The following is a 24,286-nucleotide window of genomic DNA, read 5'->3' on the forward strand; positions in this document are numbered from 1 at the left end:
TGTATGTGGGCTTACTCAAAAGTGACGCTGTTTCCTGAGTCATTGCATGGAATACCGTTTCTGCGAATGTGGGTTTTGGGTTTGCATATGTCGCTCGCTTCGTTTCTATGTCCCATATGCCATTTATAAAAATCTGGATTTTTACCCTCTCGGTGTACTCTACGGGTGTGTCCGCATTCGCCAAATGAGCCAACCTTTCAACATCCGAAGCAAACTCTTGCAAAGTCTCATTAGCTTTTTGGTAACGGTTTTGCAATTCTTTTGACAAATCTGTTTCCTGTGTTCGCTTCCATACCTTCGTTCTACAGCATCCATCAATGCGTAATAACTGTTCCGTTTGTACTCTGGAATAGTCTGTAAGATTTCGGCAGCTGGTCCTTTTAATGCCACGAACAATGCATCAACTTTATCATCCGCATTCCAGTTGTTCACTGCTGACGTCTTCTAAAACTGAAGCTTGAATACCTGGAAAGGAACAGAACCGTCAAAGGATGGAGTTTTTACCTTCGGATTAGACGTTGAAGTGACTGGGCGGTTCAATTGTAATTCCTGGATCCTATCTTTCAAAGCATCCATCTCTGCCTCTATTTTATCCTGACGACCACTGAAGCCTTCATGAAACTGGGTTAGTTTTCCTTCTATATGCGCTTCCAGTTTAGATGATATACGGACTTCCTGCTCTTCTAGTTGTGTGGAGATCTGAGACGATATCTGTGCTGAAATTTGTGCCGACATTTCGGAAATACGCGTCTCCTGTGCCTCAATCTTAGATGTTATTCGTGTCTCTTGGGATTCCATCTGTGATGACATATACGTTTTCTGTTCTTCCAGTTGAGATGCCATATTTGTGGATATTTGTGATGACATTTCTGTTATGCGTGTTTCCTGGGTTTCCATTTTTTGCCGATATCTGTGATAACAAAGCCAATATCGCATTATTCTCGCCGCTTGCGACTGGACTCGGACTTCCGTTCTTCTCTTAAATTTTTGTTGTTGTCTGGTCCCCATCAGGATGAAAGACATCATCGTCTACATTAATTTCTTCCGACTCCATAGCGTCTCGTAACCGTGCTTGAAGTTCGATCTTATTGCCGGTTGTATTCAATCCTCGGCCTTCCAACTCCTTTCTAAGTTGATGTATCCTTAATTCACTTAACTTTGCCATGTCCAAGTTGTATTCGAAGTCTTCGGAATTTATACAACAATTCCACTTCTGACACCAATTGTAACGATTTTAGTGCAATTCCTCTTATTTGCAACATTCTACTAATGTTCGAATCACTAAACTGTTGAATAAATAACTCCACTATTTAATAATGCAAAATGGCCTTTATTAAAGTACTTCACAGTAACACTTATACTTCGCAACTAATAGATTGCTTAAATCAAACTAATTCTCGTGCCTCTACTGTTGCGGCCGTTTATACTCTGTAATGTCTCGTTTGCATACTTCTAGGCTTTTCCAGAATTTACTTAGTTACTGCTATATAATTATAACTACAGATGCACGTGTATAGATCTCATATGCGCGTGCATTTGTGAGCGACACTTCCACAATTATAATTGAATACTTTTGGGAGCATCTAAGATAAGATATCTGCATATGTTTGTGCGCTGCTTCTCCGCTGCGTGTACGTACATATGTGTAGACATAATGATTAAATTATTGATGTGCATACAAGTCACTGCTTAGCATCGGCTAAGAGAAACTGTCACTGACACCCACTAAAACGTGGTAATGGAAAATAAAATCATTACTACTATCATCAGACTACATTTCTTTAAAACGGAACAGGACAAGCAAAATATATTTCATAAAGGTGTAAACTAATGTAAACGTATCTTGAGGTTATTTGAGGGTAACAACCCTCTATGGATGAGAAATTGTTCAAACATTGGTAATATTGAAATAATAGACGTGTTTCAATACAGTACTTTATAATCGACAATTTGCTGTTCGAGCAACCGCTTTATCTTTGATATCACAAGTTCAGATGTGTAGTTCACTCATACTCCATCAGAATACAACAAAATATCAAAGCTATGGCCAACCCACGCCATGAAATTATCTATGCTTTACAAGAGACCCATGTGGAATTTCCACTATCTTCTTTTACGGCTCAGCTACGTAATTTATTGCGAAATGTGGTGGGTGGACCGGGAAATACTGCAAAAGAAATTGGTTTAGAGACCGATGGTGTCAAAACTACGACCAATACTGACGCTGCCATTAATGTTTCCAATGGTGCTGTCAATACTTGTATAACTTCCGTGCCTACAACTGCTGCCAATACTAAAAATCATGGCGCCACGGCTTTATTTGCTACCACTTCTGTTCGTGCAGCTATTGCAGTTGCCAACGCGTCCCCCGATGCCGTTAATGACGCTGGCTTCATTAGTGTTCCTAACCTTTTCGCTCTAGACCAATCAACACTGAAATGCCATCGAAAACTTGGTTTTGGTGATATCGAGCACGCTCTGCCCAAATTTAATGGCGATGATGTCGCCTACCCTATGAGACTTTGAAGAGATAATGCAGTCGACAGGAGCGGACGAAAATTTTGAGCTGCTTGCACTGCGACGCACTTTGACTGGCACAGCGCGTGTGTTTCCTTCACCTATAACAGCGTTAAATTATAACACATTGAAAGGGGCATTAGTAAAAGAACTCGACTTTGCGGTGATCAAACATGAGATATACAAGATGCTTAGCCAACGACGGTGGAAGAAGAATGCTGAATCGATGCATTCCTATCTTCTGTCAATGTGACAGTCACTAAACGAGCTAACATAGCAGAGCAGGAGGTAGTTGACTTTATAATTGACGGCGTAGGAAATAGTGTTCCGAATACTCATTTGCTTCTTTCGACACGAGATACTGACGAGCTTAAAACTATAATTAGCCATTACCAAAACCAATACTTTACTACATAGACTGATCTGAAGCCGTCACCCATAGTGAAACATTGGATAGAACAAAAAGTCTTCTGTTTTAATTGTTCTCAAAATAGGCACATAAAGCCAAACTGTGCGTATCCGTTAAGGCCAGAGAGGTATAGTTTTAAATGTTGGAAAATGGGGCATGATCATCGAAATTGCCCTAACCTAAGGAAAGTTTTAAGCGGAAAGAAGTCCTAGCTGCCGTAGACACAGTGATGCCGTACGGAGACGATGTCGAAACCATCGGGGAATACAAATACGAACACATTATAACATTTAAGTTATCTAGTGGATCTTTTCTAACGTTGAATTTTCTCTTTTCGATACCGGTATCCCGGTTAGTTTTATTCGCGTGTCTGGCGTCCCAAAAGAGCTTGGTAGAAGGACAAAGACTAGAACATCTACAACATTTAAAGGAATAGGTGGAAAGCCATTAATGATTTCTGGATTTATCAAATGTAAGATTTTCTTTAAAAATAACACAAATATTGTTGAATTGATAATACTTGCTAATAATAGTATGTATTTGCCAGTTATTTTGGAACGAGACCTTTTGAAGTTATTTAACATAAAATTAGCTAGTATAAATGGAAAATTTTTGAAATCCATTAATAATAGCAAGATATACTTAAATAGGTCACTAGCAACTGTAAGTACGTACATTGACGGGACCATTGTTAACTCGAGTAATAGTAAACCAATTTTCCATGAAAGTGATGCTAAGTGCCGATATGAATGTTACATCACCAATAGCGCCGCTGGTTTTCCAGACATTTTGTGCAATAACATGATTACGGATAAATATTCTTGTGATATTGATCCCAAACTATCAAGTCAACAGTTAGATATGAAGCGATTGATAGAACGTACATACTTAAAAACGGATATCATGGTATAAATATTACAAGGTAAAACCGGTGAGAGCCGAAATGACGTTTAAAAAAATTTTTAAATCCTCACTGCTCTCACATTTTTAATTTTTAATTTTGGTTTTGTTTTCATAACAGAAATATAACAAACTGTAATATATTTGGTAATTCTATACGACAGCATGACACTCTTAAGAGGGGTATCAAAAGACGCGTTTTGGATCAAGGATCGCGAATCAGAAAGCGGAGGTAAACAATTTTGGGTCTGTCAAGAGATATTTGCAAAAGAAATTTTGAAAATTTTCATGTGGTTGTGTGGTACCCACAAAAAAAAAAAAGTGAACATAAGTGGTTTGCGCGGATATAGTTTTGGTCTCCAAACCAGTGTAATTTTATATAAGCGCGGCCAAATGGCGCTAATGCAGAAAGGTGTTCTGCGCGAAAATACTATGGATTCCACCCTCCCGTTTCGGAGCACTCTAAAATTTTTATTTTCCGCCTTCGGATTATTGTTTTCGAGGTCAATATGAGTCTTTTCACACCTCTCTCGGTATTTTTGGACGCGTATTACCAGTGTCATGCTGTCGTATAGAATTACTATATATATTTGCGTTCTAATATTAATATTATGATATTTTATCCAAAACCGAATTTTTTATTGGTGGAAATAACTTTTTTTGGAGGGAAAGAAGTCTCAACGGTCAACCGCATTCCAGAAATTTCAATTCAAGAATTGTAGTGTGGTTTCCCGCACAAAGAAGCATTAGGCCACGATCCTCTTCTGGGGTGAGGGGAAGAAAAACCCGATTTACCGCCAAGGTGTACGGAAGAGATACATATCTACTAATAATAGCAATTTGGTGTGATATATATCTGAGGAGATTAAGGTCTAGCTTTCCATCCAATTCGAAGGCTACGTATCGTGTATTCGTTTTTCTACGAGCTGGCTCACCTAAATACATGTTTTGTGCCAGCCCAGAAAATTATCTGCTAAGGCGGACGAACTTTTGGTGCCAAGGTAATGCCTATGGACAATCAATACCAGTTATACAAATTTTCTTAAATATTTTTGATGGATAGGCCAACACAGTAGCTCTACACCACGGCAGCAGACTTTGACCGTTCATTTCATTTCATCATCATTTATTGCAAAAATAGTATTAGTACAATAAGATCAAGGATCTTTTATAGTACAACAAAAAGATAAATCGCCATGTAAAAAAGAACAAAAGTAATAACAGGGGGTTATGTAGGTTAAATTATCATATTAGACATAGAGAAGTATCTTAATTTACTAGTATCTAAAATAAACAAATAATTAAATTCAATAACAAAACATTGTTTACACTCATACATATTGATGGCGAAAACTCAAGAAGTATAATGGTTTCAACTAAGATGAGCATAAAGAACATTTTTAAAGTTGCTTTTATTTAGACTACTACGAATGGATACAGGAATAGAGTTCCATAGGCAAATAGCATTGACAAAGAATAGCCGTCCAGATGTTAGATAGTTATAAGTTGGTACTATTAGGTCCTTGATTCGAGCAGACCTGGGGAATATTAGCTTATCATATAGGTAACTAGGCTCCTTATACATGATAAGTTGACAAAGGAAAATGCTGTTTCTAGCTTTCAGATATTCGAAGATTTCACAGCCCAGTAGAAGCTCTCTCCTGCTGGATATATGATCAAATCTAGCTAAGCCGAATACATAACGTGTAACATGCTTAAATGCTACATCAATTTTATGAGCAGACTGGGAGCTCAGTTTACTGTACACTAGCTCAGAGTAGCAAATGATCGGCATAATCAATTGAATTGCAAGTTTTCTTCTAACATTGACCGGAATATAAATAGCAGACATTCGTAAGTTTCTTAAGATATTGTATACTTTCTTAACCACCGAATTTACATGATAATCACAACACAGCGTCGTGTTAATAACAAAACCAAGATTAGTCACTTTTGAAACGAGTTTGAGACATTTACTGGCAACGCGCAAGGGCGGAATACTTGAGAAACTTATTCGTTTTTTAGATATAGGCAACACATATGATTTCTCACTGTGCATGCATAAGTAATTTTTCCTGGCCCATTCAAATATGGATGTTAAGTCATTATTCAATCTTGAGCATAAATCATTTGTCCCCTCATGATTTCCCGACAAATATAGTTGGACATCATCACCATATGCATGCATATGAGCATGATGGCATGCATTAAATATGTCATTAATAACAATACTAAAAATTAGTGGACCCAAGATAGAGCCTTGGGGTACCCCTGCCAATAGTGGTTTTAGACCTGAAGTTTCGGAGCCGACTTTGACAGACTGGGATCTACCCGTCAGATAACTTCGCATGAGCCGCACTGCGGAGTCATCAAAACCAAAATATTTTTTTAATTTTAAGCACAGCAGGTCATGGTTCACAGAGTCGAAGGCTTTTGAGAAGTCAAGTAGGCATAATAAAGTCAACTGGTTTTTGTCAAAGGGTGCCCTGATGTCGTCTAAAATTTTTACGATAGCCGTGGAGCAACTGTGCTTTGATCGGAAGCCTGACTGGAATGGTGATAGCAGACTATGTTTGCTAACATGGTCTTGAATTTGTTCCGACAACAATATCTCAAAGACTTTCGAGAGTGCTGGCAAAATGCTGATAGGCCGAAAGTCACTAGGACAATCTGCAAACTTAGTTTTTGCAATGGGTATAGCCGTGACAACCTTCCACATATCAGGGAAGCAGGAGGTAGTAATACTGTGGTTGATAATATGCGTCAATGTAGGAAGAATGTACGGGGCAATTATTTTAACAAATTTGAGCGGTATATTGTCCTGACCGATTGCGTTGGACCTTATTTTATTTATGCATCTCGCCACATCAAGTTCCGAAACAGCTGTAAACTCAAATACCGATAAATTCAGCCTCCACGAACTATCATAATCCAACTGGACGATAATGTCCAGCTAAGCTGCGAAGAGCTACAGCGTTTTTGCTGGCGTGGGCAAGTTATGGGAAGATCTCCACTGGGTTCGGAGAAGCTGGTGGGAGAAGACTTTGATTTCTCTTGTTGGCGTCAGTTATCGCGAAACAGGGTTAGCTGGAGTGACTGGTTACGCAACTACCAGCATCTCCTAAACGGTTAAGGGCCAATTAAAAAATGTATCTTATCTATGTATAGGACGTGTTGAGGCATCCGTTATATTGGTAACTAATTTTTTTTGCCATATATGTACATAAAACCCGATTTCAAAAGTTTTCGAAATATTTTTTCACTTATTTCATAAGCATTTTATTGTTTTGACATTCAAAAAAGTGAAAAATGTTAAACCAACAATTTTTTTTTGTGTTTACTTTGGTTTGGCATTTCCACAAAGTTTAAGAGAGTGATTTTAAAATTTTTTTAAAAATCAAAAAACCATTATGGCCGCCAAGAAGAGTAAATGGTTTTACCTGGCAATATTTATACCATGCATCTGATGACCGATTTCCATTTCATTGCACTCCGCGGGGCTACTTAGATAGGAGTAATGTACAGCACATAGTGGACGACCCAGTAACTCGCCATTCGCTTCCGAAATCGTGTAAGTACGAAAGAAGAACGGAAAGATTCGTATGTGTATTGACTGTAGGGCCTTGAATAAAATAACTGTTCGTGATAACTACCCTTTACCCCTGATTGAGGAATGTATTGAGTTCCTAGCAATAAAAGATTATCTCTACCTTAGATTTAAAGAGTGGATTTCATCAAGTGTAGATGTCAACGGAATCAATTCCGTTAACTTCCTTCGTAACCCCTAACGAACAGTATCGAGTACCTAAAGATGCCGGTATGGTTGAAAAATGCTCCTGCTCTATTTCAGCGTTTCATTAATACTATATTCCGTGACCTAATTGACAAAAACAGAGATAATTATCTATATGGACGATATTGCACCAGCCACACGCGGAAAATAAGAACATTAAACCTTATTGCAAACTGTATTACAGCGACATGGACTTAAACTTAATTAAGAAAAATCAAAGTTTGTATACAGAGAAATTTACCACTTAGGATACGAAATCAGTAGTTCAGGATTCCGTCCAAATGGTTTACATATTAGAAGTATTAGGAACTTTACAATGCATACAAACCAAAAGCAACTACAGTTCTGCATAGGGTTGTTCTCCTACTTCCGCCGTTTTGTGCCATAGTTCTCTCAAATAGTCAAACCATTACAAAATTGATTCAAATGACAAACCACATTTGAATTTAACGAGACGTGTATTAATGCGATTAACGAACAAAAATCTCGATTAGGAGAAGCGCCAGTGTTAGCGATATATAATCGTGAAAATTAAACTGAATTGCACTGCAATGCTAGCTCAATAGGTTTCGGCGCTGTGTTACTGCAGATGCGGGACGACAACAAATTTCACCCAATTTCATATTTTTCAAAAACCGCTTCTAATGTTGAATCTAGATATTGTAAAGAATTTACTGCAATTCCCTTATTTGCAAACTTCTGCTAGCGTTCGAATCAGTAAAATGTTGAATAAATAACTCCACTATGCCAAAATGCAAAATGGCCTTTATTAAAGTACTTCAGAATAACACTACTATTGCTCGCCAGATAGCGTCTTAAATCAAACTGATTGTCGCGCCTCTACTGTTGCTGCCTTTTATATTGTCTGGTTTCCTCGTTGCATAGTTCTAGGCTTTTCTATTCTAGAATTTACTAGTTAGTTATCTGTTATAAAATTACTTCGTTTATAGCTTCTCATATGCGCGTGTATTTGTGAGTGATACTTGCACAAACCATTGCCTACTTTTGGGAGCATCTCAGATATATGCATGTGTTTGTGCGTTTTATCTCCGCTGCTTGTATGGACATATGGGTAGACACAAGGATTCATTTGTTGATGTGCATACAAGTCACTGTTTAGTATCGCTTAGAGATGACAGTACCCCTTAGTGTTGCTAATATTCGTAACACTGCCCTCCACCTAAGTCCCGATCAGACAAATATCTCGATCTAAACGCTGCCAGCCTTTCCAAATGAACCACTTTCATTTTGGTTCGTGGTTTGCCAATGGTTTGTATGCGGTACACTACATCGTTGATCCGTTTTACAACTTTGTATGGGCCTTCCCAATTACACTGCAATTTCGGGGACAAACCTTTTTTTCATTGTGGGTTGTATAACATCACCAAATCTCCTTCCTGAAACCCTTCCGAATTAATTGCTTTATCGTACCTCGCTTTCATCTTGTTACTCATAATCTTTGCTCGTTGCCTTACCAGATCGTGTATCCCTCTCAGCTCTTCTTCCAAGACACCAGTGGATTTCTTGACATTTCTCTCCGCATCGGCATCTATCCCAAACTTCAAATCAGCTGGCAGTCTAAAGTCATTGCCAAAAATTACTTTTGCAGGGGTTTGGCCCGTTGTTTCATGCACTGCCGATCGGTAAGCCATCAAGAATAATGATATGCGTGTATCCCACTCCTTATGGTACTTGTTTACTACGTTCATTAAATGCCTATTGAAACGTTCCACCATACCATCGGACTGAGGATGCAATGCAGTTGTCCGTGTTTTTCGAATGCCCAACTTCTTACACATTCCTTGGAACACAGCTGATTCAAAATTCCTGCCTTGGTCAGAATTTAACTCCATTGGTACACCATACCTTGAATTGCTTCCGCTTCTTGATTTGGGATTGGGTATACCTCTGGCCATTTGCTGAAATAATCCATAACCACCAGTACATATTTGTTTCCGCAGTTGCTAGTAAGAAATGGACCTGCGACATCCATAGCGATTCTTTCAAATGGCGCACCTGAGATATATTGCTTCATCTGGCCATGACTTCGGGTTTTGGACCCTTTCCCTCTGCTGCAAACCTCGCAGTTCGCAATCCACTCAGTGACCGACTGACGGCAACCAACCCAATAGAATATCTGTTATTTCCTGGATTACTTTATGTATGCCACACCCCTACGTTCCAGGGGAAGGAACTTTTGTGCTATCCCTATGACGTTATTGCCGTATAATACTCTTCATATCGAACACTTTGGTCCGCTGCCGTCCACCTAACTCTGCTAGTACTAGAGAAGTTACGTCAGCTCTGAATAATTATTTTAATTATTTCAGCAGGCCGAGGCGAATTATAAGTGATTGGGGAACATGCTTCATATCTTTGGAATTTAGTAGCTTTCTTTCTAGACGAAATAGCGATCATGTTAAAATAACCGTCGCCTCCCCCCCAAGCGAGGGCCAAGTTGAACGAGTGAACAGGGTTTTTAAGACGTATCTAGGGCAACTTAGAGATCCTATAAACCACGCTGGTTTGTGCCTTAAATTGCTAGACGTAGAATATGTTATGAATAACTCCATCCACAAGACTTGTCGGGACACTCCTAGTAGACTTTTGTTCTGGGCAGAAGAACGTGGCGCAATTGTCGACCAATAAACGGAATATTTACAGGAAAAAAGAGATGGTTCGAAAGTATAAAAGATGACCCCGCAGAGCGGGATAGAATAGAGCAGGATGCCTTATACATTAGTTAGATGTAAGAACTAAATATATACCTATACCGGGCTAATGGCGACCTGTTGGCAGATTGGCCGAGCTGTAAACGTAGCCTAAGGTTATTTGAGGGTAACCCTCTATGGATGAGCAATTATGTGAGTATTGGTAATACTGAAATAAAGATGATGGTCGGACACTTCCGGTATGTTTCCGAAAAAATTGGTTTTCCTTTTATAGATTTTTTGAAATTAAGATTGGGCGCGAGTTGACCTAAATTTCTAGCTGAATGGAGAAACAACCAAAGTCCCTGGAAACAGTGCAAAACAAAAATTTCGAATTTTTATGAGCATACTTTTCAACCTAAATTCAAATATCAAATTTCAAAAGCAAAAATATTATTGATTTTTCATTTTATTTTGTTTTCAATATTGTATATTCAATTTAAGTAAAATATAGATCAGAGAGAGATGATCCCCGAGCGGTTAAAGTCCGATCGATTTTATATGGTGGTGAGCTCAAATTTATTCAAGCTGATATTCGCGTTACAAGAATTACATCCTGATTCTCTAATATGGATAACAATCTTAACATATCTGGCAGCCAAGTGGACTAGTTTGTATAAAATAAGTTATTGGAGTCGTGCCAACATCACAGCACTGAATTCGAGATTGTGGAATGGTCGTTGTGCATGTGCTCCACTATGTCCCGCAAAAAAGCCTCATACACTCAGAGAAAATATCGTTCTAAAACGAACGAAACAAGTTCAAAATTAAGAACATGCGTTGACAAGTTTGTTAAGTGCGATTTTTCTTAACTCCTGAACGATGGGCTTGTTTTAAGAACAGTTTTTCCAAGCACACCGTTCGTATTTTGTGACCAGTTTGGTATTGGTGTGTGAACCACCTGTGCTCATTTGAAGCACTACTTGAAATTGATTTCAGATTTGTCGTTCTCGAAGCTCGATATGGTCGATGGTCGATATAAGAGTTGTCGGTCTCAATTCAAGAATGGTTTGTGCTTGATCATTGGTGGCAGTGGGAAGGTAATATTTTTAATAAGTACCTATTTATTTATTTTCATTTATTAATAATAATTTTTTTTGTCATTAATATAAATATTAAAAAAAAAATAAATATTACTAAAATCCAAAAGATTAAGAAAAAACGCATAACATGCATTTTTTCATATATTTTCCTTTTTGAGAAATTCTTATTTGATGATGCAATATGAATATATACTTAAAAATTTCATAACATGTTTGAGAATTACCTGTGCATATGTGATGGAAAATAGAACTGAACGAAAAATAAGAGTTTAAAAAAATAGAAGGTAAACAAATTGTTTTAAAAAACTTCAGAGTTTGACGGTGTGGAACTAGCGCCACGCGATCGCAACCGCAACATCATAGCCGCTGTGCCACTACAACAGCTTCATAGCTTGTGCCAACTGTTGTGTTTAACATTGCAGTGCAAACGAATTGTACGCTTTCTTTTTACTTGAAATGAATTTAGGAACATTGTTCTCATTGATAGAACTATTGTTCATATTTTAAAACCAGCCGTTCTCATTTCAAGAAAAGTTCAGGTGGTTGTTTTAAGAACAGGTCGTTCGTTTTTCAAGAGAAAAAAGTAAGAACATGAAAAACTTGATTTGAGTTCGGTGGTGATGGATTTTAAAACGGCGTTCTTCTCTGAGTGTAAAACGGACCCACTTCATTTTTTGTACTGCTATATTGGAATGGGTACATCCCGCGGAGTGGATAGATGCATCTACCTTTACAACAATATGAAGTATGAATGTTAGAAATTCCAAGCTCAAAACTCAGCTAACGAAAACCTGGCTGATTTAAAAGTGAAATTCAGAAGCATGCCCCAGTAACCATCACCGTTTGGAAATTTTTAAATTTTTCTCTAATACCAATTAATAATCCTTATTTAAAAGATATCACACTTGTTTTGTACAAAATGTTGGCAATTTCTGCGTTCGGAATCTATTGCGTTCCGACAGCTAGAATATTAGTATTGATATTAATTTTAAGACGTAATTATTGATTGTAGCATTTTAAGTTTTAGGCCTAAAAAGCTGTAATAATAACAATGGTGGCTAAAATAGAACTTTTTATCTTTTGCATGCAGTTTTCCTGTGGTTTCACACTAATTGCCGGTCGCTGATTTCAAATCTCCCCTAAATTGCCTTCTAGCAACTCGAGTTTTTGAAATACGGGTTTCATACAAACAAACTCTTTTCAGTTGACATATTACCATAGTAGTTGTAGTACCTAACTGCTGTAATCTATTGAGTTATTTATTATGAGTTCACCAAGAAGAATGTGTGTAAACAATCCAAACAGTTTTTGTTTTATTTGTTCTAGGATTTGTTCTTGATTCCAAGTGTCATATGTAAAAGTTGTGTTGCGTCATTACGCTTATGTGACAATAAAACAATACCACTTGAATTGATATGGCGTGAACCGTCGGACCATCACAGCGACTGTTATATCTGTGTGGTAAACATAAAAGGAGTAAGCCGCAGAAATCACTCTTAATGAATTTATCCCAACCTACTGACTGCTGTTCGACCAGTTCTTAGTGCTAGACATTCATCAGAACCTGAACCCAGTACATTCCGGCATCATTCAGGGGATTTTATTCAGCAGAATGCATCGAGCAACAGTGATCAAGATGATAGCATGATTCCGATTTAATCGACCCTGGTGAGCCTTAACTTATCTATCAACATGAATTAGATGGCATAGTTAAAGATCTTTGACTGGCAAAGTTGGCAGCACAACTGCTGTCTTCACTATTAAAGAAAAGGAGTTTGGTAATGAAGGAACCGCATATCACGTACTACCGCTCGAGGGAAAAAAATTTACTTCTATTCTTTACTGAAGAGGATAGTTTAGGGTTTTGCAACAATATTTTAGGTCGTGTGACGGCAATGGGGCAACAAAGTTACGACCCAAACGAGTGGCGTTTGTTTATCGACTTGTCAAAACGAAGTCTGAAATGTGTGCTCTTACATAATGGTAATAAGTTAGGCTCTTTGTTTATTGAACATTCAATCACAGCAAAAGAAGAGTACCATATGTCCCAGCGGGTTAGGGGGCTTATAATATACCCGCGGTAGGTATGCCTGTCGTAAGAGGCGACTAAAATACCAAGTTTATTCAAGGGGTTGTGTCGCGCAACCCTCTCAAGGGGTTGCCAGCGCAATATTTAGCTTCTCCAAACCAATTGTCACCCCACCTACCCGCGGTGAGTCCTGTTTCATTAACAGCCGCGGCTCTGGCGACCCCGAACTCCTGATGGATCTAGGGGGTGGGAGGGTGGAATGGCCTAGAAAGTTGCATGTGGTCATACCAAATCGTTCCCGAAATGGTCGGGCTAGTACCTTTATGGTGCTTGTGACCGGAACGTACTGGATCTGCATCCGGCATAGGACCATCAACATCGATAACCCTCCCCAAGGCTTTCGGGGATATTAGAAAACTAATTTCTGATCGACAGTTCACTAGCCGAATAAAAACACCTGAAAAATCTGCATAGGACGAGTTCGTTTGATTGTAAAAAAAACTTTTTAGGAAACAGTAACTAACTCTAACTTCTCTGAGCATATAGACCAACTGATGCTACACTATCAACATCTCATCAGTGTAAACATGAGTATCAAGATGCACTTTCCCCATAGCTTCCTGAGAATTTAGGTGATATCAGTGAAGAGCAGGGCGAACGTTTTCATCAGGACTTCCGCACTATAGAACAGCGATATCAAGGGCACTAGAACGCACATATGTTAGGTGATTACTGCTGGAGTAGTAAAACTTACGGCTTACGCAGATGACGTTGCAATTGTCATAAGTGGAATGTGCCTTCCAACGATTAGCTCTTTGATAGGTCGGGCGCTTCGGGATATTCATATTCATACCTCAAATGTCGGTTTGAAAGTCAACGCGGACAAGACGGATAAGGTCTTGTACATAAGAGGTACAATGTCCCAAACTGGATCAGGCCTAAGTTAGGAGGGGTGACCCTACAGAAGAGATCTTGCACAAAATATCTAGGAATCATCCTAGAAAGTAAGCTGTCACTTTAATAATTTGAGATTTTCATGGTAATTAATATTTGCAATTAATAATTTTCGTAAATTTGAACTTGCCAAGTGCATTGTGAATTGTGCATTGAATTAATTTAATCATTTGCGATTGTCACTTAATTAATATTTGCAATTACTCATTTCCATAAATTGGCATTTGCCAATTATATTGTGAATTCCTTATTATTCCTAAGTATAGTGATTAATTTCCGTTGTTAATATAGTGAATAAAAATTGTTATTGCGCGATGTTCTGTTTTTTATTTCTTTTATTTGCGACGCACACGCCCGACTCCCCCGGGTCCACATTGCCGCGCAAACAACTTTATTATTCAATTTTTCGGAAAATAGAGCTGCTAGGAAAAAACACCTCCTACATTTAAAATTAGGGTAAAAAGTACTTTAACAACATGCATAATGTAATCAAATAAATAAATCCATATTACTAAAACAAAATAATGTTAAAGTGTTTTTTTTCATTATTATTAACATTATAACGCTCTCTGATTTTATTATGTATGTACTTACCGTAAGTTTGCTTAAAATATGACACTGCACAGCATTGGTTAACTGCCTCAATATATTTTCAACCCTCATGCGAACATGTTTAGTCAGTTTTGGTGTTAGTGATGTTATTCTAATAAGCAAATAGAGTAAGGTCAGGTGTTTTGAAATATATATAATTATTCTTCATGAAGTAAAATTTCGAATGTTCGTTTTTTGTTTAATTCTAGTTAGGCTTAGTGAAGTTTCCAAGCCAATTGGTCAGCCATTTATAGCCAAAAAGGTTTAAGTGTCTTCCAAATAAATATATCCAAATGAAAATATGTATTAATATATCTACTATGTATTTGAATTTGTGCATTTATTTATTAATACTATGATAATTACACATGTACCTCTAATTGAGCTCAAAACTAAATTTGAGTCATTATCATTTTATTTTCAAATAAATTAATATTAACTATACATATATTCTTAATCATTATATATGTTCGATAAATGACAATAAAATATCTGTTCCATTTCGTTTTTAAACATAATCGTAATATGTTCCTTTATTTATATACAAAAGTAAATAATGGAAAAGTAATTCAAACGTTTTAAACAATATCGCTTTTTGTACATTTGTAATTATTACTTTTCTCTCAATTAACTAGGTTATAAAGTATTTGAGTATATATTACATCATTCAAATTAAACTAATTTTTTTCTTACGTTAAAAAATATGAGTATATTCGTTAAGCACTCGCAAATGTCTTTCTAAATGGCTTTGGAAGCTGCCTGACCGTTCTAGAAATAAATACGAAAATATATTTTTTTGCATTAATACAACTTTCATTGGCAATTTTTACATATTATCTAAGGAGATAAATATATGACTAAGGTAAAAACTTTTGTTCTACGTAAGTAAAATTTGCTGGCTTTTATTGTTGTACTCGGCTGTGGTTACCACACAGAGTATATTAATTTTATTCGTCTACCGGTACATTGTAACTGTGCAAACCAAGGTTCCGAACACATTCGAATTTTGCATCGTTTTGGCAGTGGCGTCACTTTGAAAGAACGCACGTTGAAAGTTTTCCTGCCACATTATTCGAAAAATGTAAATAACAAATTGTTTAGCTCAAGCATATACATATTGTAACGAATTTACTGAAATTCCGCTTATTTGCAACCTTTTACTAACGTTCGTATTACTAAACTGTTGAATAAATAACTCCGATATTCAATAATGCAAAATGGTCTTTATTGGAGTACTTCACAATAACACTTATACGCAACCAATAGCGTGCTTAAATCAAACTGATTACTCAGCTTTGACTCCTTTTATACTCTGTGATGTCTCGTTCGCAAACTTCTAGGCGTTTCTATCTTCTAGAATTCACTACTTGTTTACCAGCTATAAACTCATCATTTTTTTGGTAATTTTTATAGCCTTATACGTTCAAGTGTTAATAATAATGAGCTTAAAAGCCGTGGTTAAATAAAACAATATGTTTCAAATTGCATTGGTTTTTTAATTTGTCAATATTTCGGCTTCAGCTTGCTTTATTGTTGTTGTGGCTTCATTTACTTAGTATCAGATTAGTGATGTGAGTATCACTTAGTGTCACAATATGTATGTAATACTCATATATTGCTACTACAGGCTAGGTACACTCACAAACATCAGAGTGGTGATATATTGCTGTTTAAATGTTTTTGTTTTTGTATTCAATAATCGAATGTACGTAAATTAAAATGTTTTCTTGTCACACTTATGCTTAAAACACAATGCCGAGCGACAACGATACACACCACGTCGGGCGATGACATGTTTCAACTTAGCGAAAAAGACGCGTGTGTTCAAAGTCAGCTGAGCTTAAGCTCAGAACTAAAGCGAGTGAGCTCAGCTCAAATGACGGAGTTTAAACATAATCTTCACATTTGTATCAATTTCGTATGCATAAGTTGAGACGAACAGAGATTTTAAGGAACGTATTCCATATGGAATAGTTATTCCTTTGACTGCAGCCCCAGAGGAAAAACAATTTTAGTCATAATTCCATTTCGTATTGCGGACTAATTACTCTTTTTTTATTCCATGGGTTCCATTCATTGCACTGCAACACTCCCCAATCCTTTGCGCTTTTCAATACTATTATTCACTTGCGGAATGCGTTTGAATTTTGTTATTCCATAAGAGTAATGCTCTTTAATTGTATTATTCCCCATGAGGAATTCAAAAAGGAATAATTATTCCGGACTAATAAAAAGAAATAATGACTAAAAAAATTAATTATTACGCCAATATGTAATAAGAGTAGTGCATGTTGAGGATATTCCAGAGCTGTTTATTGGCAATAGTGCTTTGTCGTCAACTCTAGGCTGACCTGCTGTGATCACATTAATGGTACTGTCAGTAAGGTGTATTGTATCTTACGTAGATTGCGAATGTCTGCGTCGTTCACGCCTTTGGAAACTAGGCGAAAATTAGCTAAACATCTTATCATTCCCCACATAACGTATGCTGAACTTGTTTACAACAAGCTTGATTCAATTTCCGCTCACAAAATTAATGTCCTATTTAATAATGTTACCCGTTATATTTATGGTCTAAAGAAATTCGATCACATATCCCGATGGAGGAACGATATTCTGGGTTGCAGTATTCATGACTACTTTGCTGCTCGAAACTGTATGTACATATTCAAATTACTACAATGGAAGTCCCCAAAATATTTGTATGAAAAGTTAAATCCAACAAAATCCGTTAGGGTTCATAATCTGATTATACCGAAATACAACTACATAACATCATCCAGACTGTTCTTCATCAACACTGTGAGGCTCTGGAACAACATCCCAGCGTCTGTTAAATTCGTGCTGAACAGGAATAACTACAAGGAAATTATACTTAAAATAAAAAAATAAAAAAACTTAACTACTTTAAATCGAGTTAATGAGTGCGATTGTATATAACTGCTTCCTACTATCGGTCTACACTCTCTGTCTTTTTCGTCTTTTTTTTTTTTTTTGCTCCTGCTACAACGGCTATTATAGCTCTAATGCCTAGTGACAGACCTGCAGAACTGCTGTGAGGTAAAGAAATTTTATAAATTTATTCGTTGCTGTCTATGTACCCGAACTTTTCTGGAGAAATTCGACATCAAGTTTTGTACATCTGCTTTGTCCACTTAGCGATACTGTTCACCACTATCTTTTTACTTTTTTTAAATAATTTTTGTTGGTTTCCCTACTTTCAGAAGTTTTGCTTTCATCAGAGCCCAATGTCGCTTACTTGGTAGCATAATGTAAATTGTTAGTTTCGAATGTGACAAAAGCGTAATATTCTGGAGCCAATACCGGCAAAAATGTAGTTGGACCATGCTGACGACGTAGGAATGGCAGAAGACGTTTTTGAAAACATTCGTTGACGTAATTCCATCCTAAGAACGGCGTATATTCATGCTCGCATTCATAAATAACTTCACAAATCAGAACCTTTCAGTTAAGGAACGTCCTTCACAAACTACAAGCAGTACAACCTAGTACTTGGCAATGTTCTTAGGTGAGTTTCCAAATAATTTTCGTCGTCCATAATTACACGTAACGTCGACTTAGAGTACGCTTACACAGCCACCGATTTTGATCTCCCGATGTCGGTCGTAACCGTCCCATAAACATAAACACATGTATTTAGATCACCGAATTGTTGTCGGCCGTTGTCGTTTTTCACTGCCGATAAATTCGCACGTCTTCAATTTTATCGTCCGATAAATTGTGTGCATTTACTGTGAAAAATAAATTATTTGTGTGATGGACTGAAAAATTTACTAATTGTGTGCAAAACAGGCGCCCAATATGAGATAAGCACATAAAAGCATAAACGCAAGCGTATTTTTGCGAAAAAGTAAATTGTAAGAAAAAAAGCTGCCGGCCGATAATCGGTTGCAATTTTAACACCAGCCCGGCCGATTTCATCAGCTGATTGCAATTTTTCGGTTTATCGATGGCTGTGTAAGCGTACCCTTACTTACTTACTTACTTAATTGGCGCTTAACCGTCTAAACGGTTATGGCCGTCCAACAAGGCGTGCCAGTCGCTCCTTCGCTCCGCCAACCGGCGCCAATTGGTCACGCCAAGGGAGTTTAAATCGTTTTCCACCTGGTCCTTCCAACGGAGTGGGGGCCACCCTCTACCCCTGCTTCCATAGGCGGGTTTCGATAGAAACACTTTCTTGGCCGGAGCATCATCTTTCATTCGCTAAACATGGCCTAGCCAGCGCAGCCGCTGCGTTTTAATTCGCTGGACTATGTTGATGTCTGCGTATAGCTCGTACATCTCATCATTAAATCTTCTTCGGTACTCGCCATCGCCAACGCGTAGAGGTCCATAAATCTTTCGAAGAAATTTTCTCTCGAACACTCCCAAAGCCGCTTCATCTGCTGTTGTCATGGTCCATGCTTCTGCCCCATATAGCAGGACGGGTACGATAAGTGACTTGTAGAGTATGATTTTCGTTCGCCGAGAGAGGACTTTACTTTTCAGTTGCCTACCTAGTCCAAAGTAGCATTTATTGGCAAGATTGATTCTTCGCTGGATTTCAGTGCTAATGTTGTTGCTAGTGTTTATGCTGGTTCCCAAATAAACGAAGTCTTTTACTATTTCGAAATTATGGCTGCCAACAGTAGCGTGGTTGCCAAGGCGCATATGCGCAGACTCTTTGCTCGATGACAGAGGGTACTTCGTTTTGTCCTCATTCACCATCAAACCCATCTTTACCGCTTCTTTTTCCAGTTTGGCAGTAAGCGTACCCTTAGGAGAGCAAAAAAACCGCTTTGGCAGCTATATTGTAAATTTCTAATAATATGAAGTACCCCATTGGATCTTTTATCATCCAATGGGGTACTTCATATTATTAGAAGAGATTGTGTATTTGTTCTAAACTCAGCTTAGTTTAGTTAGATAGAAGTTTTTGCTATTCGAATAAAAATTGCTTTTAAAAAAATTTGTTTGATAGCAGCAAGCAAAGAAAATATTTGTTTTTAGATGTAGTGTTTATGTTGAACTCTCTTTTGAGAATGTAGCCCTGTAGTAGTGAGTAAAGGGCTAGAGTTCTGTAACGTAGGCCATAATGTTGGTTTTCAATGCGTGAGCCGCAGACGGACCTGGCGCAATCAAAATATTCAGCCATATTATGGCTGTCAATAGTGAGAAAATTGGTGTCTATGCTCATGAATTGGTATCGGCGTAAGTCGATAACTATTGACAGGTGTTGACGCGTTTTTGGTATCTGCTAAAACAATATTGCAGTTGTGTTGACGTGACGTGACGCAAAATTTGTCAACATAGTTTTTGGTGATGACAAGCGCTGCAATACGAAATTCGGCTTTAAAAAATTCACGGAGCTTGGTGCAGAATTGGAAAAGAATCCAACCAAGGGGTTTAACAGGGGGAAAGTTCCAACAAATTTTAAATAAATTCTTTATATTTTGAGCGGAATGGAGAATTTTGCTTTAATGGAAATCAGCACAATTATAGTACTAACTTCCTATCTGGCAAATTTAAAATGTCAGACCTTTGGATCATCTCTTTTCTTTGGAGAAGTAACATCTCCTTGCACTCGTCCTCAGTCGAAATTTCACTGTCCGATACGAAAAACATTTTAAATCACAAATTTTACACTAATTACCGAATAACCACGGAACAAATTGTAAATAAACAATTGTCAAAAGTATAGGAATCATAGTTTTTCTATAAAACTATCGAACACATCAACGTCAATACATTTCTTTAGTAAATACCCATTTAGCATTGACGTGGCGTTGATGTCGATACGACGTGATGACGATACGAAGTGATGGTTGACGTTGACAACCATAGTAAGGCTGATAATATTGATATACAAAAGTTTATGTCTATCTCGACCCTATTATATCATTGCACCCACCGTTATGCGATTAAAGCTATAATTTTCTATCGTTAAGGATGGGTATGAAAATTGATGCTGAAAGAGGGTTTTGCTGTGGAAAAACATTTTTTGCTGATAAAGAAATTTTCAAAATGAGAATGAATACCATTTGATATAAGTTTTAAGACTGGCATTAATGTCACATATGAAAGGTGAGTTAGACCTAGTTTACATATAATGAGATTATCTTCCTTTTTGTACTTAACTCCTAATCTTTAATTATATAGCTAGGTTTCAAATATAAATTTTCTCCTCGATAACCGGTATGTATGAACAAATTTTAGAAAGCGAATTTTGCCAGATAGGAATTTTTTTTTCATAGAAAAAGTTCTACCTCTGGGGCGTAATCTCTAAATGGAAGCACAAAATAGAAGAGAAACGTAAAAATTTTACAGAAAACAATCTAGTTCCCAGGAATGGAACAAATTTAAATGCGTAGGTTATACATATATTGGCGATTAATTTTAGATTAGGGCATGTTTAAACGTGGTATTAGAGATCATTTTACCATCTAAAACCCATTTTCGTTAAAATTGCTGATGGAGGGTATTGAATATAAGCCGGCGATACATTTTTGTTTGCCTATTTGGTCTCATAGAGCTTACGTGCAACGAAAATGCTTTTTGACATCTGTTTTTCACTTTTTGAATTTTTTTCTATTTGTACGTTTTAATCATAAACAAAAGATTTATAGTCCTATCCGTGCTGTCGACGGCGAGTATCGAAGGAGGTATAATGAAGAGCTATATGAGATATGACGATAGTGCGGCGCATAAAAACAGAAATTTTCGCTAGCTAGGTCATGTTGCGCAGATGAACGAATACGCTCCGGCAGTTTGTAAACAGAGGAAAGAGAATACCTTCACTGAGTTGGGAGAGACAGTTGGAGGACGCTTTGACCTCGCTTGATGCTCCCAATTGGCGACTGTTCTCGCAAAACAGGGTTATCTGACCTCATTGACTCAACGTACTTCACTTTTATATAAAACTTCAAGAAGTGATGTATGTTGAATTTTGGCGGGATTTACAGATCGCGTCCGGACACATTTTTGCTTACATTTTACTCCTTCTATTCTCATTCCGTAGGAAAAAAGTACAAAAACTGTGAGATAAATGTGAACAAACAATGAATTCGCGTCATCTCGTCTAATCGGCACTTGTAAACAATCTGAAAAGCTGAAGAAGACGTATGCAATGAAAACTTCACCCGAAAGATATTAGGTAGTAATACTATTTAGTTTTCAACTCGACCCACATAAACTTTGGAGATAAAAAACGTAGTAGGAGGGTAAGGGTGGAGCAAAATACTCCGACTGGAATAAAGTCTGAACACTGCGTCAGCAATGAAACATGTTGTCAAGAGGCGTGACGTCACACGCCATGTGTGGTTTAGGCTGTTTTTGTAACATCTCTTATTGACATGGATCGATTTTCCCTGATTAGGGGTAGAAAATTATTCTTCAACTGGGCGAATGATGATTCCTTTGAGGGGCCAATTCTTGGCCTGTCCTCATTAAGCTACCCTCCTTGAAGTGCAAAACCGTTCTGCGGGCGGAGTGATAGGATGATGATGTGACTTTCGCCAACTTTTTGTAACTAACATTGAGGTTGTTACTCAAAATTTTTTAAAGAAAACTTTGCTACTGATGATCTATGGAATGACGACGGGGATATGTTGAATGAGATAACGTCTTGTTTCGACTTCTCCTCATTAGTTCTAGATATTGATGATATTATCTTAAGTATTCAGACGATCAAGAGCTCCAAGCAATGTGATTATCAAGAATTTTCATCTTTTTTCCTGAAGCAATGTGTAGCTTCCGTTGCAGAGCCCTTGTTGCATATATTTAATTTATCATTAAAGTCTAGTATCTTTTTGGATGAATGGAAAACTACTTTTATTCAACCTATTCATAAAAGTGGTAGTAAAATTGACGTTACAAACTATCGGCCAATATCGAAGATCCCCGTGATTTCAAAACTTTTTGAGAAAACGGTGATGTTTAAATTATCGTCCGCAGTTAAGCGTTATATTTGCCCATGTCAGCATGGCTTTGTTCCGGGGCGTTCAACAGTAACTAATCTGGTCGTTTTTTCGAATTACTGCATCTCGTCTTTTACTCATGGTTGTCAAGTTGACTGCATATATACGGACATATCCAAAGCTTTTGACAGAGTTTCGCACAAAGCTCTCTTGGCTAAATTGCGAAAAATGGGTTTCCACTCAACATTTTTACAATGGATTTATTCATACTTATCCAATAGGATAAATTTTGTTGTTATTGACAACGTAAAGTCATCGCCTTATGTAGCAACCTCAGGTGTGCCCCAAGGTAGTATCCTTGGCCCACTTTTCTTTATTCTCTTTATCAATGATGTAAGTGCTTGTTTCAAGCAATGCAATTATCTCCTTTACGCTGATGATTTGAAAATTTTTTTCAGAATCAAGAACGAGTCTGATACTCTCATACTACAATCTGAGTTAAATAATTTTAATGAGTGGTGCTGTAAAAATAAGCTTGCGCTGAATGCCAACAAATGTTATTACATAACTTATTCCAAATTATGTAATAAATTGATTTTGTCTTACTATGTCTCTAATAAGCCGTTACTTAGGGTGAATAAAATTCGGGATTTAGGTGTTGTATTTGATTCGTCTTTTACATTCACCGAGCACTTAAATTTTATTATCCCCAAAGCATATTCCTTACTGGCCTTTATTAAAAGAAATGGATCCGAGTTTAAGGACCCATATACTAAAAAACTATTATATAATGCCTTTGTGCGGTCAAGGCTTGAGTATGGTTCCATAATATGGAGTCCTTATTATGAGGTACACAATAAGAGAGTCGAACGTGTGCAAAAAATATTCATGAAGTACTGTTTATACGATATAAACTTCGATCTGCCTCTTCCTCCATATATCTCTAGGTGTAAGCTAATTAATCTTCACACATTAGAAAGTAGAAGATTAATTACATCTATAATGTTTATTTATGATATTTCCAATGGCAATATTGATTGCCCGATACTGTTAGAGTCTTTGAACTTTTATGTTCCATCACGGACTTTGCGCCAATATAATATGTTTTTAATTGACCAGTTTAGATCTAATTACGCACTTAATGGCCCGATCACTCGCGCTCTAATTGCTATTAACTCAATCAATAATAATTATTGTATTGATTTTGCGATATCTCGTCGAAGTTTTAAAAATATGTTATTTTCCATTTTAAATTAAGTTTACTGTAAATAAACCTTATGTTTAATAATGTTTAATATAGTCTGTAAGATTTTTGTAATCATAGACTGAATAAAGAAATATGAAATATGAAATATGAAAATGTACACAATTTTTTAAGTAGCCCTTTGTTCGTATTTATTTATTTTGTCGTTGTTCAAGGCTG

General features: G+C 37.1%; 2 protein-coding genes across 10 annotated transcripts in view; one reads left to right on the forward strand and one right to left on the reverse strand.

Moving 5' to 3' along the window:
- The window catches only part of LOC137253063 (protein transport protein Sec24C-like), a 584,014-nt gene that overhangs the window by 211,991 nt on the left and 347,737 nt on the right, over positions 1-24,286 (forward strand). The gene's annotated exons all lie outside the window — the stretch shown is intronic.
- bmm (brummer) overlaps positions 1-24,286 on the reverse strand; it is a 263,847-nt gene that overhangs the window by 111,482 nt on the left and 128,079 nt on the right. For all 6 annotated transcript variants that reach the window (XR_010947612.1, XR_010947614.1, XR_010947613.1 and 3 more), the window contains exon 4: positions 14,951-15,059. Coding sequence is in view for 3 of the 6 variants with exons in the window: in XM_067757478.1 (XP_067613579.1) it covers positions 14,951-15,059 (109 nt within the window). In the remaining 3 variants the exon portion in view is untranslated. The remainder of the gene's footprint in view (positions 1-14,950; positions 15,060-24,286) is intronic.

The sequence above is a fragment of the Eurosta solidaginis genome, chromosome 5 (genome assembly GCF_040869045.1).
Source record: "Eurosta solidaginis isolate ZX-2024a chromosome 5, ASM4086904v1, whole genome shotgun sequence".
NCBI classification, from domain to species: Eukaryota; Metazoa; Arthropoda; class Insecta; order Diptera; family Tephritidae; genus Eurosta; species Eurosta solidaginis.